Below are 20,394 nucleotides of genomic sequence, written 5' to 3' on the forward strand. Positions count from 1 at the left end.
TACTAAAATCATGGACCTGGGTTTTAAAGAACATTTTATGAACTTGACTCCAATGGCAAGAGAAGTGAAGGCAAAGATAAATGAATGGGACTACATCAGAATTAAAAGTTTTTGCTCAGCAAGAGAAACTGATATCAAAATAAACAGACAGCCAACTATATGGGAACTGATATTTTCAAACGACAGCTCAGATAAGGGCCTAATATCCAAAATTTACAAAGAACTCATAAAACTCAACAACAAACAAACAAACAATCCAATAAAAAAATGGGAAGAGGACATGAACAGACACTTCTCCCAGGAAGAGATACAAATGGCCAACAGATATATGAAAAGATGCTCAGCTTCATTAGTTATTAGAGAAATGCAAATCAAAACTACAATGAGATACCACCTCACTCCTGTTAGATTAGCTATTATCAACAAGACGGGTAATAGCAAATGTTGGAGAGGCTGTGGAGAAAAAGGAACCCTCATTCACTGTTGGTGGGACTGTAAAGTAGTACAACCATTATGGAGGAAAGTATGGTGGTTCCTCAAAAAACTGCAAATAGAACTACCTTATGACCCAGCAATCCCTCTACTGGGGATATACCCCAAAACCTCAGAAACATTGATACGTGAAGACACATGTAGCCCCATGTTCATTGCAGCACTGTTCACAGTGGCCAAGACATGGAAACAACCAAAAAGCCCTTCAATAGAAGACTGGATAAAGAAGATGTGGCACATATACACTATGGAATACTACTCAGCCATAAGAAATGATGACATCAGATCATTTACAGCAAAATGGTGGGATCTTGATAACATTATAAGAAGTGAAATAAGTAAATCAGAAAAAAACAAGAACTACATAATTCCATACATTGGTGGAACATAAAAATGAAACTAAGAGACATGGACAAGAGTGTGGTGGTTACCAGGGGTGGGGGGGGAGGGAGGACATGGGAGGGAGGGAGGGAGAGAGTTAGGGGGAGGGGGAGGGGCACAGAGAACTAGATAGAGGGTGGCGGAGGACAATCTGACTTTGGGCGAGGGGTTTGCAACATAATTTGATGACAAAATAACCTAGACATGTTTTCTTTGAATATATGTACCCTGATTTATTAATGTCATCCCATTACCATTAATAAAAATTTATTAAAAAATAAAAAAAATAAAAAAATAAAAAAAAATAAAGGATCAGCCTGACCAGCTGGTGGCGCAGTGGATAAAGCGTCAGACTGGGATGCCGAAGACCCAGGTTCGAGACCCCGAGGTTGCCAACTTCAGCGCAGGCTCATCTGGTTTGAGCAAAAGCTCACCAGCTTGGACCCAAGATCGCTGGCTCGAGCAAGGGGCTACTCGGTCTGCTGAAGGTCCACGGTCAAGGCACATATGAGAAAGCAATCAATGAACAACTAAGGTGCCGCAACGAAAAACTAATGATTGATGCTTCTCATCTCTCTCCATTCTCTATCCCTCTCTCTGACTCTCTGTCTCTGTAAAAAAAAAAAGGGGGGATCATTACAAATCATCCGTGTTCAGAGTTACATACTACTATGCTAATCGCGGAATTTCTGGTTTTGAAGATGCCAGTTCATCCAATATACTGATCCATCAGATAAATATATATTATAGCCTTTGGATAAACATAAAATGAGCCATCACGTAAGCCTGAAACTCCTCCACAGTATCTCCTATCCTGTGACAGAGAACTATTTCCTCTTGACTTAATGCTTTAAAGACTGAAATGCTTTAAGGACCTGCCAATATTTCGACTATGTCACTTAAATTTCACCACTATCTTAATTCTACCCTCTGCAATAATCCACTCATCCTACCAAATAAGTGCTCCTCTAATACCCAGGGGCAGCTGACATGTGCCTCCAGATGTCCTCTCCCGAAGAACAGGCTGGTACTTGAACGGGTTCTCACCAGCACAGCACCCAGCTACCTCACTAAGTCCTCCCTGCCCTTCCCTATACACTATTAAAGTGAGCTAAGACAGGCCTGGAGAGAACATGGGGGTGGGGGGAGGGCTGGTCTCAGGTCCCTAACTAGCACATTCTAATTAATGGAGCCTAAAATCACACTGGCCTAAACTTTTTGATTGTTATATGAAAGTAACTCCCTAAAACCCCCAATTCTTTTCTACACTTGATCCCACTAAACCAGTGGTTCTCAAAGTGTTTAGATTTTGGGGGCACAGAGGTGTAGGGAATTGGCTATAAGCTGACAGTCTGCCCAAACTCCCACCTCACTTGCCTGATTAGGCTGCAAAAAGGCTGTTAAGCTGTGGTGCTGGATTGTTTATACTACCCCTCATGTTCCCCGGAAAGACTGGAGGCAAGTTTCTTCTATCCTTTGTTTAGTGTCAAGTTAAGATGATATGTATGGTGGGGGTTTTCTGCACACAACACAACTAAGAATAAAAAGAGAGGAATTCTTCAATGTATTGACGAGGAATGAGAGTTTGCCTTCCAAATATATGCCCAAACATTGAAGAAATCAGGGTCATGTTTCTCATAAACACAAGAAGGAAAACATTTAACACATTCGCACTGGGACCTGCCAAGTTTACTAAATCTTACTAAGAATGTATCTATATATTATATATAAAAAAATTACTTTTTGTCATTTTTTAACCCCTTTTTTACGAATTCTAAAAAGTACAACAAAAAAATGTAACAAAAATGTTTTCTAATGTCAGAATAAATTTAATTTTATCGTATTTATTTTAATTACCATAAAAGCATGCTTGAACTTTATTTTTCTTTAATATTTGACTTATTATATAACATATTTCTCAGATGTATATAGTGCGCCTACAATTATTTGTAGGCTTTTAAATGCACCCCAACTTCAAAAAGTTTGAGAACCACTGGACTAAGCTATCACCTACCTGGTTCAGTTACATTCGAGACCCAAGCATAAGCCTTCATACATATTTGCAATCAAATCTCATCACTCTTGCCTGTCAAAAAATTTTCAGATTCTAATAGATTGAATTCTATAGATTTCCTATCTCTCTCAGCACCCTGCATTTGAAAATATAATTAGCATGTAATGAGTATTTCCATCCAAGTCACTAATAAGAGAACAAAGCGAGGACAAAGGGGCCGGAGGTTGTCCTCTTCCCATTAAAAACCTTTCAGTAAAATTCTTTATCTGATCCGGAGGAACATCTTGAGACTTTTGTCAAACATCCTGCTGAAATCCCACCATAATTAACCTGGTGACTTTTGCTGCAGTGGGTTGGAAGGGTTGTAACTCCATTTAAAAAGGAAACATTCATGCCTCTAGTTTTGAGTCTCTGCAGTAGTCCAGGAGACACCATTTCTTTAAGTAAGTGCTTAAAACTGTTAATGATTTCAGAGAGAAACTTCTCCTAGACTGGAGTTAGGCTTTGCTATCTATAGTTCATAGAATCTGTTCTCTACCCCTTCTTGAAAATCTGAAGATTTGATACTTTCAAGAACTGTTTGGGTCTTATCAACAGCATTTTAAACAAATGACAGTGTGTCTGTAAAGTCATGGTGCACTTTTGACCAGTCACAGGAAAGCAACAAAAGACGATAGAAATGTGAAATCTGCACCAAATAAAAGGAAAACTCTCCCAGTTTCATACCTATTCAGTGCAGTTCAATGTGGGCTCACGCACAGATTTTTTAGGGCTCTTAGGTAGCTATCCCGTATAGCCTCTACAGACTCATCACTGACTGATGGCCTACCAGAACAGGGTTTCTCCACCAAACTGCCGGTTTTCTTCAACTGCTTATCCCACCGAGTAATGTTATTCCTATGTGGTGGCGCTTCGTTATGAATGCACCGATACTCACGTTGCACTTTGGTCACGCATTCGAATTTAGCGAGCCACAGAACACATTGACCTTTCCTCTGTACCATCCACATCTTGACTGGCATGGCCTTGGGCTACTCTGCTGTATACACGGTGTTACATCATCATCTGTGCATGCACACATGCTGCCACATCATCCTACAGAAACTGGGAGGGTTTTCCTTTTATTTGGTGCAGATTTCACATTTCTATCGTCTTTTGTTGCTTTCCTGTGACCGGTCAAAAGTGCACCATGACTTTATGGACACACTGTATTATACAGCTCTTTCCTGTCCACCCAGAATGATAAATAACAGTTTTATCAGGGCTTAAATTTATCAGTCAAAGGCATTACACATTCTCTAAAACAGGGGTCCCAAACTTTTTACACAGGGGCTAGTTCACTGTCCCTCAGACCATTGGAAGGCCGGACTATTAAAAAAAACTATGAACACTGCACATATCTTATTTTAAAGTAAAAAAACAAAACGGGAACAAATACAATATTTAAAATAAAGAACAAGTAAATTTAAATCAACAAACTGACCAGTATTTCAATGGGAACTATGGGCCTGCTTTTGGCTAATGAGATGGTCAATGTGCTCCTCTCACTGACCACCAATGAAAGAGGTGCCCCTTCTGGAAGTGCGGCGGGTGGCCAGATAAATGACCTCGGGGGGCTCCATGTGGCCCCTGGGCCGTAATTTGGGGACCCCTGCTCTAAAACAAGCAACCCAAGTTTTATCTTTAAATAAGATAAGGTTAGGTGATCTAAGCAATGTCACACTATCAAATACACAATTGACTAATGTGTCTGAAGATATACAATATACCAAGTACATTGCCATATAATACTTCACTTATTTAAGTGAAATATTACTAAAGTCCATCTGCAGATGGGGAAACTAAGGCTCAAAAAAACCAAACTAATTTGTGTAAGTTCACTGAGCTGATAAAGGATGCAGCTAGAATACAATCTGGCCCTTTTAAAGACTGCCTGCTTCTTTGTACCGTGTGATTACATATAACCATTCCTAAGCAACTCCTGTTTTGAGGTCTTTCCAAAAGAAACCATTATCTAGGGTTATAAAATATTTATACTGTACTCTCCAATAAATGTTCAGTAACATGGCTTTATCCTTGCATTGCTCAAAGGCAAGACACTTTACCATTCAATTCCTAAAAGGTCTTACAAGGAAAAATCCTATTTCCAAGATGGCTCCCCAGTTGAATTTTAATTTAATTGTCCATTTTCATTGTAATGCATGTGACCAGTGTATATCATATGCGAGTTAATACGATCAGGTGAATTACTGAACAATCAAGATTTATCTACTGAACTTATATATTCTGTTTAAGGAAATAAGGTTGGAATCAATTTGGCAAACTCTGCTAAACACAATAGTCACAGTAAAAAGCACTCCATAGAAAAAACATTCTCATGTCAAGAAAAACATACAAACTCAATTATTAAATAAAGGAAATGACACTCCAAAAGGACCAAGAAATGGGAAAATAAGTAGTACTATTTTTAAAAAAAGCACACACAATTTTCAGATCATCACTGAGTTAATTATATACCCCATTAAGTCACCATCAACTTACATTTGAAACACTGACCTGGAAAACCCATCTTATGACCCTGAAAGGCTCGCCACTGCCCACTGCCCTGTGCTCAAATGCAGACCCTGTGCTCTTTGCTTGGAATTGCAGTTGGTATTCCTACTAAGTTCCATACAGCAGTCTTCAAAAAAATATATCAAACTAATTTTAGTCTTGCAATACAAAATTTCTCTGAAAATAGCAAAAATGTGCAATTCCAAAATATTTACTCCCAATTCATTTTTCCTTTTGCATTTAACAAAGAAAATTAACAAAAAGGTAATTAAAATTTCTAATTCTAGTAATGTGGGGAGGCATAGAAGGTAGCAACTATGCAAATCTGTTAACACCGTGGGCAAAGAACATACCACTCACCAATATGAGAGCAGTACTACAAACTCAGTGGGTCAGACCAAATGGTCTGCATTATCTTGGAAAGATTTTGCACACCTTGTATCAGTAAGCAAACAACGTAACAAAAGCCAGGTGCATTAGATTTCACTGTTACAAAGAAACAGAGTTAGATCCATTGGGAGCACTGTGCCTTGGCCAAGGAATTCCTCTTTGCTTCCTATTTCGTCACCACACCCATCTCAGGAGATGCTTTTGTGGACTGGTTTTTGTAATTTAATTATTCTTCTTCACTTTTCCCACAGCATATCTTGCCACAAGTCAGTATCTGCGGACACTATAATTAAAACAACATGTTCGCTTCAGGGCATCCGAATAAGGGTCTCTTTGGCAAAGAGGGATCCACAGAGAGCCAAGTCTACAACTCTCTAAGTCAGGGGTCCCCAAACTGCGGCTCTCTGAGGCCTTTTATCCGCCCCCCCCACTTCCGGAAGGAGCATCTCTTTCATTGGTGGTCAGTGAGAGGAGCATAGTTCCCATTGAAATACTGGTCAGTTTGTTGATTTAAATTTACTTGTTCTTTATTTTAAATATTGTATTTGTTCCCGTTTTGTTTTTTTACTTTAAAATAAGATATGTGCAGTGTGCATAGGGATTTGTTCAGTTTTTTTTATAGTCTGGCCCTCCAACGGTCTGAGGGACAGTGAACTGGCCCCCTGTGTAAAAAGTTTGGGAACCCCTGCTCTAAGTCAGCAAAGAACTGTCATCATTTAAAGATTAAAATTAACAATCTTTGAATTTTAATAAGTGTATGGATTAAGAAAAAACAAAAACAAATCATCTCACAGAGAACTGTCTGATGATCAGCAGAGGGAAAGGGGGTGGGGGAGGGAGGAGAGGGTAAGCGGGTGATGAAGCAAACGACCTGAGGCGGTGAACACACAATGCAATATAGAGATGATGTGTTATTAAACTGTGCCCCCTGAAACTACCTCATTTTATTAGTCACTCCAATAGTCATTAATACAAAAATTACAGAAAGTTTTTATAAAATGTGTATGTATAAGTTTTTGTTGTTTTTTACCCTTATGTCCAGTTACAAATGAGTTATTCCTACTGTTTTTTGTATGACACAATTCACTTAACAAACGTCTACTGAATACTTCAAATGTTCTAATTAATGTTACCATACACATTTAATAAGAGTAAAACATATCACCTTCCTCCTTGAAAGAAAACATCCTGTGTGGGGAGAAAAATAAGATAATTCTACTACTGTGTGATAAGTAGTATCTTAAAGTACAGACGGGAGATCGTTGGGAACTGTTCCAGGTACACAATCAGAAAACCAGACGCCTCTGGCTGGGAAGCAAGGAATTTCACCAAGAAGCAAGGGAAATTTCACCAAGAAACATTTGAGCTAATCATTAGAAAATTCACCAAAATTGGCAAAAGTGTTAATGATTAAAACTGGGTGAGGCCCTGGCCGGTTGGCTCAGTGGTAGAGCGTCAGCCTGGCGTGCAGAAGTCCCGGGTTCGATTCCTGACCAGGGCACACAGGAGAAGCACCCATCTGCTTCTCCACCCCTCCCCCTCTCCTTCCTCTGTCTCTCTCTTCTCCTCCCGCAGCCGAGGCTCCATTGGAGCAAAGATGGCCCGGGCGCTGGGGATGGCTCCTTGGCCTCTGCCCCAGGCGCTAGAGTGGCTCTGGTTGCAGCAGAGCATGGCCCCCTGGTGGGCGTGCCGGGTGGATACCGGTCAGGCGCATGCGGGAGTCTGTATGACTGTCTCTCCCCGTTTCCAGCTTCGGAAAAATACAAAAAACAAACAAAAAAAACTGGGTGATGAATAAGTGAGAGATTTTTATACTATTTTACTATTTTGTGTATTTGAAAATTTTCTTCATGAACTTTAAGAGTTGTGGGAAGAACAACATCTCAGGGAGAAGAACTAGGCCAGAGCAGTGTGTGCAAGGAAAGGTGCTAACTCTGAAATATCACCAAACTATACTTACGTAAGTCAGAGGAGAAAGCTGGGAAGGGATAAGCTTGAGGAGGAAACCTGTCTTCACTTCTCTCCCAACTATCTCACTTTAGACTGCTTATGTTTCAGGCACTCATGCAAAATTAGCCATAAATTAAATAGACAATAAGGTTCACCCTTCCCCCAAGAAAGATGGATAATTTCAAAATAAATTCTGTTGTCAAATTTTTAAAAAAGTAGCCATATATTAAACCTTTCCAGGACCTAAAAATATTACAAATATTTTTTGTAATTGCTCAAAAAAATTGAATGCTCAAAACGCATTCTTGCAGTACACCATTAACAATGGAGGACATCTGCAGAATTTTAAACCCATTTTCAATCATTCAATAAACATTACATGGTAAATATACCCTCATCTGTCTTCCAAGTTCTTTAATAAATTAGAGGAAAAAAAATTTTGGAAATTACAGAATTTAAAATAGAGTTCATTCTGAAATTTCATCTATTCCTTAACCAAATATTAAGCCAGCCATGCTCCATTTAAATCTAAAAATGCCAAAGACAAACACTTCAAGCCTGGTGCATATAACTGGCTCCGACTTCTCTATATCCTATTGCACTATTTAGTACCATACAATTAATACTTCAGTATATAGTGTTACCGTCGCCTTAACACTAAACCTGCAGAAGGAGTTGCTAGAAAGCAATGACACCGTATCAGATACAAAGTCATTGATATGGTGTCTGGATCCAGCAGGTGGGAGGGTTGCATCCCTAGGTTCCAAATAACACAGAGGCAATCCAAAGAGAATCATATTCTTCCATCTGAAATAGAGAGTACCATGACAAGAGAGCTGGAAAGGGAAATGACCTTCTACCTACTCCCTTATTTTTTTCTCCATCTTGGTAAGGGAGCTCCTGGCAACAAAATGCAGTTTGGACAAATCCTTTGTTCTAGAGATACTATATTACACTTTTCTCTAGTTGATTTTGTTTTCTAAATGTTATTTGTCTCCCCAGCTAGTCCTTGTATTGCTATGGCACTGAAGCCACACTTTTAAAAGTCAACAGCAATACTGTAACCAACAAAACCAATGGCCTTAATCTGGTTAGACTCTGATCACTTTCTCCTTCCCCCTTGTCAATGTACCATAAATTTCATTTGTGTATGTACTCCAAAACTCTTTGTAATACCAAAAAATCTTGAGGGCAGGTGCCATGTTCAAGCCAAGAAACATCTGAGAGCTTCTATGTGGCAGGTAATAATACAAAAGATTAATGAGGCCTGACCTGTGGTGGCGCAGTGGATAAAGCGTCGACCTGGAAATGCTGAGGTCGCCGGTTCGAAACCCTGGGCTTGCCTGGTCAAGGCACATATGGGAGTTGATGCTTCCAACTCCTCCCCCCTTCTTTCTCTGTCTCTTCTCTCTCTCTCTCTCCCTCCCTCTCCTCTGTAAAATGAATAAATAAAAATTTAAAAAAATATATTAAAAAAAAAAGAAAAGATTCATGACATGCCTGACCAGGCGGTGGTGCAGTGGATAGAGCGTCGGACTGGGATGCTGAGGACCCAGGTTCAAGACCCCCGAGGTGGCCAGCTTGAGCACGGGCTCATCTGGTTTGAGCAAAAAGCTCACCAGCTTGGACCCAAGGCTGCTAGCTCGAGCAAGGGGTTACTCGGTCTGCGGAAGGCCCGCGGTCAAGGCACAAATGATAAAGCAATCAATGAACAACTAAGGTGTCGCAATGCACAACGAAAAACTATTGATTGATGCTTCTCATCTCTCCATTCCTGTCTATCTGTCCCTGTCTATCCCTCTGACTCTCTCTGTAAAAAAAAAAAAAAAGATTAATTACATATGAGCCCTGTGATGACTTATTGTATATCCACCACTGCTTTTTCCACTGTAAATAATCAGTAACTCTCTTCATTTAAAGTTAATTGATTTAGCAGCTTATAATGTTCTACTAACTAGAAAAGTCCACGCAAAGTGAGAACAGCGATGGCTAAAAGCATGAAAAAGGGAAGATACGTGCAGTTTCCACATCAAGTGCTTCGAGAAGAGATTCAAATTCCTCATCCCCTATCTTGGGAGAATAAATGCTCTTAGTTAAGTTTTTCTCCCTGAATTTTGAGTTTTGCTCTTTATAACTCCCACTTTTCCCTGCTATTCCTTTCACTTTTGTGAGCTGAGCTCAGAGCATCAAAAAAAATCTGCCTTGGAAGAAAAACAGCCAATTACATTCAGATGGTTGAAACTGGGATGGATGTTATTTCTTCTGGAGTTAGAAATCCTTTGTCCTGTGAATGGAGGAAAAGCACTGAGAAGAAAAAGGAAGGCTGGGCTTGCAGGCAAGAGTATCAGCCTACTGGACACTCACTCTCAGTTAAAGTAGGAGGGAAGAGCATCTCTTGATGAGGAAGGCAGGGTTGAGTAAGAGGCTGGAGGACTCTAAAGATTTAAATTATTATTTTAAGGAAACAAAGGCAGAGCTAAGGGCAAACAAAAGAAATTAAAGTCCCATACCTTTAGCAAAATAGATTAGAAATAAAAGTTAGAAATATAACATCTGCTATTGCCATTAATTGATTGATGTCCAGTATCACAAGTCAGTTAAAATACAGAACAAGAAGGGAGTCTTTCTTTACAGGATAAGTGTGATATAAAACTACACCAATAAGATGACACGGTGATGTTTCTGAATATAAAAGTATAGGAAATATTAAACTTAGAAACAAGCAAATAAGCCTACACACTCAAGTTCTGTTGTTTCTAATGTTCGCTAATGAAGCAAGGCTGTAAAAAAAACCTCAGGGCAGTCAGGAATAATGTGAACAGCAGATAGTCCCCTGGGCGGGTAGGGGGGCCATGAAACACTATCTGCCTAACTGGAGATAATTCTCATCTGGTGTTTGTCCAAACAGTAATGATTTCAAGGCACTGTGTGGGGAAGTCATGAGAACAGAGAAAGGCAAAAAGAACGTCTGTGATAAAGCTCTTCCCCCTTTAAATTTAAGTCATCAGAAACTGAGCAGTGTCACTAATGTCACAACCTCACACACACACACACAAAAAAATATTACAAAGTCATTAGAAAAGTAGTCACGTCGACAGCAAAAGTCTGTCAAAGCCTCTGTAATGTCATCACAGCGTTAAACTACCTAAACGAAACCACATATTTGGAAGTCACAGCTTCAAAACGTATGTATACTGGAAATAAGAAATCACGAAGCATTACTAGTGAACCATCAAATCAGTAACAATGCCAACTTGGTTATTACATTGATCTTGAAATCCAGGGAATGCTAGATGTGGCTAGACTAGCACGGGCTCTCAAAAAAGGTCTCTTAAAAAAACAAAACAGGTGTGATATAAAAAGCGTCTAATGTGCAGGGGATAGTACAGCTACAGCCAAGTTGATCGAGTGTAAATCCCAACAAATGGTATGGCCTCCGAGAGGTCTTCCTGCCGAAATCACAGACACATTCTAACAAACAGGCTCCGGGAACCACGGTCTGCGTTGCACGCTGACCTTTTCCTTTCCCTTCAGGCAAGAAACAACGTCGAACCCAGGCTGCATATTTAGGTCGGTCCATAATTGTGAGGGAGAAAAACTCCAGGGAGCAGGGAGGGGTAGGGGGTGGGGGCTTGCAGATGACGGAAGTACAAAAAGAGCCGAAACTTGGTAACTTCCAGAACTTCTCACCAAAACCCAATACCTTCATTCCCCTCCGCCCACAAAGCCTACGCCTCTCTCAACCCAGCTCTTTTGGCCTCGGAAGGATCTTCTTCTCCTCGTCCTCCTCCTTTTTCTCCTTCTCCTCCTTCTCCTCCTCCTCGTCCTCCTCGTCCCCCTCCACCCCCTCCTCCTCCTCCTCCACCCTCTCCACCCCCTCCACCCCCTCGTCCTCCTCCTTCCCCACCTCCACAAAGATTCCGGGATAGTCCCCTCCCTCCAAGTTAGAGCACCCAAAAAAGAAGTTGCCCCTCGCCTTCCTGCCCCACCCAACACCCAGTTCTCAGTTCCTCCCCTCCCAGGGAACACTCCCTTCCTTCCCGACCCGGCTCCGCCACCTCCCGCTCATGCGCATTCCCCCCAGGGCCCTACCCTCCCGCCCCGCCCGGGCTTACCATGTACCAGGTCCCCAGGATGATCGTCCCGGTGCGGACATGGCAGCAGCCGCAGCACCGGGTGCTGTAGAACCGGTCGCTGCGGCTCCGCTTGAAAGTCATGGACACCATTGGGAACCTCGCGAAGCTTGTTCTTGGCCGGACCCCGGACAAAGGCTTTCCGCCCAACAGTTGAACCCAGCAAAGCTCTGTCACCGCGGTCCAAAACCAAACGACGCGTCTTCAAGCCCGCCCCCAGCACGGGCCCCAGCCAGCCACTTCGCACCTGCGCACTGAGGACTGAGGGCCGCTCTCGCGCGACCTCGCTTTACCCTTCGTTCCTCCACCTTCCCCGCACACAGGCCAATGGAAGAGCGGAAAGCAGGGGCGACTCGACCCCTAATTGGAGAAACTCGAAGATTGACAAGACGTCACGCCAAATCAGAAGTGCAACTCGCCTCTGCTCTTAAGTGACGGCAAGAGCTGGCTCGGAGGTTTAAGGAAGTAGTGGTTGGGTGTGTCCTCGTCAGTCACCATCTCCGAGGCGAGAGCGGCCACAGAAAGGCATTTACTAGGAAAAGGGAGAGACGGGATGCGCAGCCGACAGAAAGGCCGAAGGACTTTTCTGAGTGATGTCTTTGCCACGTATTGCTTTGGCGGCATCTTGGGAGGGCGGCTACTCACGTGACCTTTGCGCGTAGCCCATTATTGAGCTGGCAGGGGCGGTGCCTTTGGGAAATGGGCGGGGCCAACTCCTGTTCTGGGGCCCTCCTCTCTGCTGTAGAAGAAAAAAAAATGCCTTCCAACCCTGCCAAAGACAACAAAGAGGCAAAAGGCTTGAGAATAATACAAGAAAGGTGGAAGACGGAAACCTGCTTAGATGCTGGACGTTTACGGATCATCAGGATGATTTTTATAGAGAGAATTGTATACATACTGAAATGGAACAAAAGATTACTGGGTGTCTTCAATGAAAACCAGCCAAAGTCTGGCACACCTTCCCTGTATTCTGATTCTAAGGGAGTGGGGGCTCCATCTTTTATTGTGGTGCTCTGCACAACTCTTAAATTATGGATAGCTGCGAGCAAGATAAAATACTTTCGTTTATTGAACTTCATATTGAATTTTCCCCTCCTTGGAAAAAGCTATTTTGCATCTCATTTGTAAATTCATTCCTATTCCTGATTCAGTAACAAAGTGGATACTTAAATTCTTTAAACTAACGGACATCTTACTGGTCTCCTCAATTAATGAGTAAATAAAATCTTTGGCATGTGTTGATTTTGTATTTGTAGAAGATTCTTAACGACTTTTTCCTTTATGGGCCCAGCACGCTTCCGCTGTGCGAAGTGATTCTGCTATGACTTTTTCCTTTAAAAAACATGTTGTCGAAGTAAATGTTCAAAGTTGTAAGGAATCTTTGTAAGATTTTATCTGAGCCAAATTGACAATGCTGGGAAGCAAGATCTCAGATGATCCCGATAATGACAGTTTTGCAGTTTCTTTTATGTTTTTGAAATCAAGGAGGGAATGTAAGGAAGATTACATAAAGGTGGGAGAGAGCAAGACAGGGGTCAGATTACAGCAGGGGTCCCCAAACTACGGCCTGCGGGCCACATGCGGCTCCCTGAGGCCATTTATCCAGCCCCTGCCCGCACTTCCGGAAGGGGCACCTCTTTCATTGGTGGTCAGTGAGAGGAGCACTTTGACCATCTCATTAGCCAAAAGCAGGCCCATAGTTCCCATTGAAATACTGGTCAGTTTATTGACTTAAATTTACTTGTTCTTTATTTTAAATATTGTATTTGTTCCTGTTTTGTTTTTTTACTTTAAAATAAGATATGTGCATTGTGCATAGGGATTTGTTCATAGTTTTTTTTTTATAGTCCGTCCCTCCAACGGTCTGAGGAACAGTGAACTGGCCCCCTGTGTAAAAAGTTTGGGGACCCCTGGATTACAGGATAGTAAAAGACCATGTGTTCCCTTTAAGGGTGGTTACACATTTCTAAAATGGGTTAACATATAGGTACATGAACAGGGTTGCTTGCTTAAGGCAAAGAGAAACTTTTCACTTAAAAAAAGTTACATGCCTGGGGCATGACTACACATGAAGATCTTCCCAGTAAGAAATTTATGATTAGATCATCCTGTGAGGTTACCTTTCTTAGAACCCCTTTATCATCCAGTCTGTGATTTAACACTTTGGAAGTACCTACACTTCCTTTTAGGGAATAGAAGGGCCTTCCCACAGCCAAATATATTCTAGTCGAAGAGAGGGCAGTGTGTTCCAACTAAAAGTTTTTGCACTGTCATAGCTTCAACAAGCATTGCCAGAAATTATATATTGATATATCGATTATATTTTTCATCTTCTGAAATGTAAATTCTGGGAAAGCAGAGACTTTACTTCTGCAACAATGAAAGCATTGTCCACGGGCAATTTTCCTACTTTGAATGATACTTCAAAATACCTGGGAGGGGGGTAATTAAACCAAGCTACACTAAAGGATGGAGTGAAGTAGTAATTTAACTCATAGTGACATTTCTCCACTTATTAGGGAGTAGACTATAATAACGCCCTCCCCCAAGAAAAAATTACATAACCCTTATTGACAAGTTCTATGTATGGATCACTTTGTTTATTTTGAGTCATTTCATACTTACAACTCTATAAGGCAGGTACTTTTATATTATTTAACTTCACAGAGAAGTTAAACTCCATTACCCAAGGTTACAAGACCAGTCTGTGTCAGAACTGCGATTAAAACCTAACATGCAAGTGGTTTCCAAACTTTGCTGCATGTTGGAATCACCTGAGGCTATATAGAAAGTTACCTAGCTAGTACCTCCAGACATTCTGGTTTAATTGTTATGGAATAAGACCAGAGAATTGGAATTTTTTAAAGCCCTCCAGCTTGTTCTAATGGGCAGCACTGTTATTCTGTTTTGATATAAAATGTGGCAGACAAAAATAAATACAATACGATCAAGCAAAAAATAAGACAGAATAAGAATAAAATGACAGAATAGAAAGATGGGGGAAACTTTATCTTGTTCTATGAAAACTAAAATCAATCTATATTCTAAATCAGGTATATTTAACATGGCATCAGATCAGCTCTTGAGGTTGGCTTTTCCTGTGCTAAAACTATCCCAGGGAAGGGACCAGGGGACTAGAACTAGGTATGAATTTTTAAAGAGCATACATAGCTGTGGTTTAAGGGGGGAAGGATAATAATAGAGTTTTGTCTGGATAATTTTTATCTAATATACACACCATTTTAGATAAAATAATTTTAAAGTACTGTTAGCAGCTTGTCCTTTTTTGCTGGGGAGTGAGCAGTATTTCTAGAAAAAAATAATTTAGAAACATCCACAGCAAAAGAAATTAGGGTGAGCCCTTCTCACCCGAATCAATCTTTCTCACCTAAACGACCTTTCTCTTTTAAATACTGTAATGGCTTAGTCTTATTTACATTAGTTTAGCAAAATTTTATCGAGGACTTCTTATATCCCATGTGATGGAACACAAGAATGAATAAGACAGACTTGTGTCATTGCTGTAGTTTTTATAGCCTGTAGGAGGAGGAAAGCTAATCAGCTATTAAGGTAAAGATAACAAAAACAACAAAAAGATAACAGCTGCTATCACAAGGTAATAAAGTGTGTTAGTAGCACAGAATAAGAATACCCACTTATCAGGATTCCTGGACACCTAAGCTGATAGTAGAAGGAAACGAAGAGAAAGGGTGAGCTGAGGCAGAAGGAATAGTATGGAAAAGTGTGGACAGGAAGGACGGAGTGGGGGATGTCTGTGTGGCAGAAATGGTACCTGCCTTGCCATGGGCTACATTTCCCAGCATCCCTTCGCCAGCTTCCCTCATATCAATGTGGCTATAGGAACAGTCGTTACCAATTAAATGTGAGCCAAATGTCATGTAAAACAACTGGTTTGGGGCTTTCAAGATTTGATAATTCAACTATCTGCTTTTTCACACACCACCGTTCCAACTTGAAAGAATGGCTGACCAACTGTTGGGCAGATAAAATATATTATGCTCACTTTGTTAAAGATGACACTGCCCACGTGGAAGCCGACGCCCAGGTGATATTAATGTGTGTTGGGGGTGGGCTGTGGGCAGGCAGGATCCTTGTAGCCTGGGGCTTGGTTTTAGGACTAAGCCTTTCCCACCCTTTTTGATGTGGGGTGGTGCAATCTCATCATGCCTCAGATAAGTGACTTTGTATTAGAGACTTCCCTATTTTGTATATTGGATTAAAGGTTTTGATTTCTACACTATAAAATGGGGGCAGAACGGGAGCTCACTCTCTTGGTTCCTGAGATTATCATTAGAGGAGAGAGCAGAGAAGAGAGCAGAGAAAGGCCACATGGAGGAGGCCAGGAGAAGCAGCCAAGATGGCGGAGTGTTGAGTGAGAAGCCAGTTTGTGCAGAGTTTGACGCTGGAGAAGGAAGGAGATGGGGAACAGAAGTGAGTAAGTCTGGTGAGCTAGAAACCTTTGATTCTAGGATACTCGGATAAGTCAGTAGCTTTGTGAGCACTGAATGTGAGTGGGTTTTGGAGCCCAATGTGTGTTTTTACTTGCCTGCCAGGTGCAAGCTAGGATTAAAGATGATGGCCCATCAGTTTTTGGCTCCATTGTTTCTTTACCAACTGTCCGAATCCAATGCGAATCTGCATGGGCCAGGCTGCTGTGATGGTGGCCGCGGCCACTGGCTTTACATCAGCAAACATTAAAATTCAAACATACATATTTGACATTCAGTTTCTTGAAAATCAGTGAAATTAACTGGATTATCTGTTAACTGGAGTATCTGTTGCCAATGATAAAAATTAGACTTTCAAAGAAAAAATAGAGAAAAATTATATCTACCATCATGACTTGATAATAGAGATTTTCCTGATGTGAATGGAGGTGAAATAAACTGATTTTTTTGATGTTGTATGATGCCAACATGTTCATATCTGCATGACTCGGTGAACCAATATATCCCAGATAACCAATGCATAATGTTAGAAAATCATGCATAGTAAAAAGATCCAATCAAAATACACAGTAGGCCGATAATTTTTTTTTTTTTTTTTTTTTTTTTTTTTTTACAGAGACCGAGAGTCAGAGAGAGGGATACACAGGGACAGACAGGCAGGAACAGAGAGATGAGAAGCATCAATCATCAGTTTTTCATTGCACATTGCGACACCTTAGTTGTTCATTCATTGCTTTCTCATATGTGCCTTGACCGCAGGTCCTCAGCAGACTGAGTAACCCCTTGCTTGAGCCAGCGACCTTGGGTCCAAGCTGGTGAGCTTTTGCTCAAACCAGATGAGCCTGTGCTCAAGCTGGCGACCTCAGGGTCTCGAACCTGGGTCCTTGCCATCCCAGTCTGACGCTCTATCCACTGCGCCACCGCCTGGTCAGGCTAGACCGATAATTTTTAATGTTCATTGTTATGGTTTCATATTCTACATTGTAACTGACCTTTAAGGAATTACCACTTACTAAGTTTTAGTTTAAAATCAAAGAATAGCCACAAATATCTAAAAGGGCTACTAAAATACTAAAATGCTCCTCCTTTTTCCAACTATGTATCTGTGTGCTGCTAAATTTTCTTTGTCTAGTTCAACTAAAAGAATATATCACAATAGATTGAATGCAAAAGTGGATGTGAGAATCCAGCTACTTCTACCCAGCCAAATATTGAAGAGATTTTTATATAAATATAAAATAATGGCCCTGGCCGGTTGGCTCAGTGGTAGAGCGTCGGCCTAGCGTGTGGAGGACCCGGGTTCGATTCCTGGCCAGGGCACACAGGAGAAGCGCCCATTTGCTTCTCCACCCCTCCGCCGTGCTTTCCTCTCTGTCTCTCTCTTCCCCTCCCGCAGCCAAGGCTCCATTGGAGCAAAGATGGCCCGAGCGCTGGGGATGGCTCTGTGGCCTCTGCCCCAGGCGCTAGAGTGGTTCTGGTCGCAACATGGCGATGTCCAGGATGGGCAGAGCATCGCCCCCTGGTGGGCAGAGCGTGGCCCCTGGTGGGCGTGCCGGGCGGATCCCAGTCGGGCGCATGCAGGAGTCTGTCTGACTGTTCTCTCCCTGTTTCCAGCTTCAGAAAAATGAAAAAAAAAAAAAATATATATATATATATAAAATAATGTCACTCTTCTCATTACTTTGAAAATTTTAGAAAATATAATTTTCATAAGATTATATGTTAACATATAATGAATTTATTATTGTTATTTAAAATCAATGTATAAATATTTTTAAATTATCTTAATTTTAATTTCTAATATAATACTATTAATGTCTATAACCCATATAAATAAAAGCTCTTTGGTGTCCTCTATAATGTTTAGAAGTGTAGAAGGTTCTGAGACCAAAAAGTTTGAGAACCACTAACCTAAGCCTTCTAACTACCACAGTGGGCAATGGTTATTGATATTTGAAAGGGAACTTGGAGATACTAAGAGCTGCCCTCAGATTTTTTTTAACAGAAGAGGAAAATGAATTTGTGATTTTCAAAATTCTTAATACTGTGGGTTCATATAACTCTCACATTAACAGTTTAGATTACTAGCTAATCAGTGTTTGTCTGGGCAAGAAGCTTTTTCTCTGAAATCTGTTTTCCATTTTCATGTGTAAAATGGAAATAAAAGTTGCTTTCTCATGAAACTTTAATTTCTTTACTCTGATGAGAGCAGAAGGCAAATCATATCTTAAAATATTTCTACTATGATTTAATTATTTATCCCCAGTCCCTCAAGGGAGATTTGCCTGCTGATATTGGTAATTATCTCTTTTAGCCAAATTAAGCATGTGGTTTCTATTTTTAATTGCTCCAAGGAATTGGAAGGAGTAATTAGTAAGTGTTGTCCAAGTATCTTGAAGTTGAAAAGTACTATGTTGAATTATCACCATAGGAAAATTACTTTCCATGCACTTGGCTAAAATCACTACTTGGACTGTGGAATTAAATTTTAACCTTAAGGACTTCTGGTATGGACATGGTGACAAAGGTGTAAAGCCAGTAGCCGCAGCCACCATCACAGCCGCCTGGCTTGTGCAGGTTCGCATTAGATTCGGACAGACGGTAATAAAACAACAGAGCCAAAAACTGGTGAGCCATCAGCTTTAATCCTAGCTTGCACCCTGCGGGCAAGTAAAAACATACACTGGGCACCAAAACCCACTCATTCAGTGCTCACAAAGCTACTGACTTATCCGAGTTTCCTAGGATCGAAGTTTTCTAGCTCACTAGCCTTATTCACCTCTGTTTCCCATCTCCTTCTCTCTGCACAAACTCGACACAAACTGGCTTCTCTTTCAGCACTCCGCCATCTTGGCTACTTTTCCTCTCCTCCATGTGGCCTTTATCTGCTCTCCTCTCTAATGCTAATCTCAGGAACTGAGAGAGCAAGCTCCAGTTTGCCCCACTTTATAGTGTAGAAACCAAAACCTTTAATCCAATATACAAACAAAGAAGTCTCTGATACAAAGTCACTTATCTGAGGCATAATGAGATTCCTCATGAGAGTGCAACACCCCACATCAAAAAGGGTGGGAAAGGCTTAGGTGCAAAACCAAGCCCCAGGCTACAAGGATCCTGCCTTCCCACAGCCCACCCCAACACACTTTAATATAATCATGCCCATCCCAAGCAAGAAGGGCAACCAATACCATTACCTGGGCAACGGGCTTCCACATGGGCAGCGCCATCTTTAACAAAGTGAGCATAATATATTTTATCTGTCCAACACATAGGTTTAGCATCTTTCTGTTTCTTCTCCTTTAAGCCTTACAGAAGCATCAAGAAGAATGACTGTGTATGGCCAGTAACCACAGCCACCATCACAGCCCATGCAGGTTCGCATTAGATCGGACAGAAGGTAATGAAACAATGGAGCCAAGAACTGGTGGGCCATCATCTTTAATCCTAGCTTGCACCCGGCGGGCAAGTGAAAACACACACTGGGCTCCAAAACCCACTCACATTCAGTGCTCACAAAGCTACTGACTTATCCAAGTATCCTAGAATCAAAGGTTTCTAGCTCACCAGACTTATTCACCTCTGTTCCCCATCTCCTTCCTTCTCTCTGCACAAACTGGCTTCTCCCTCAACACTCCACCATCTTGGCTGCTTCTCCTGGCCTCCTCCACGTGGCCTTTCTCTGCTCTCCTCTCTAATGCTAATCTCAGGAACCAACAGAGAGCAAGCTCCCGTTCTGCCCCACTTTATAGTGTAGAAACCAAAACCTTTAATCCAATATACAAACAAGGAAGCCTCTGATACAAAGTTACTTATCTGAGGCATAATGGGATTCCTCATAAAAGTGTACCACCCCACATCACGCAATCAGTCAAGGGTGTGGGGAAAAGTTTAGACTTAAAACTAAGCCTTAGGCTATAACCACCCTGCCTGCTTACAGCCTGTCCCCCACACCCAATGCAAACTCTAAGCAAGCAAACATATATATCATATTTAAAAACTTATTTGACCAACA

General features: G+C 41.3%; 1 protein-coding gene across 1 annotated transcript in view; it reads right to left on the bottom strand.

Annotated features, from left to right (window-relative positions):
* Nucleotides 1-12,177, bottom strand: part of LAPTM4A (lysosomal protein transmembrane 4 alpha) — a 29,834-nt gene extending 17,657 nt beyond the window's left edge. The window contains exon 1 of the mRNA XM_066236340.1: nt 11,896-12,177. Coding sequence (XP_066092437.1) covers nt 11,896-12,006 — 111 coding nt within the window. The 5' untranslated portion in view covers nt 12,007-12,177. The remainder of the gene's footprint in view (nt 1-11,895) is intronic.
* Nucleotides 12,178-20,394: the final 8,217 nt, after the last annotated feature.

The sequence above is a fragment of the Saccopteryx bilineata genome, chromosome 6 (assembly GCF_036850765.1).
Source record: "Saccopteryx bilineata isolate mSacBil1 chromosome 6, mSacBil1_pri_phased_curated, whole genome shotgun sequence".
Classification (NCBI taxonomy): domain Eukaryota; kingdom Metazoa; phylum Chordata; class Mammalia; order Chiroptera; family Emballonuridae; genus Saccopteryx; species Saccopteryx bilineata.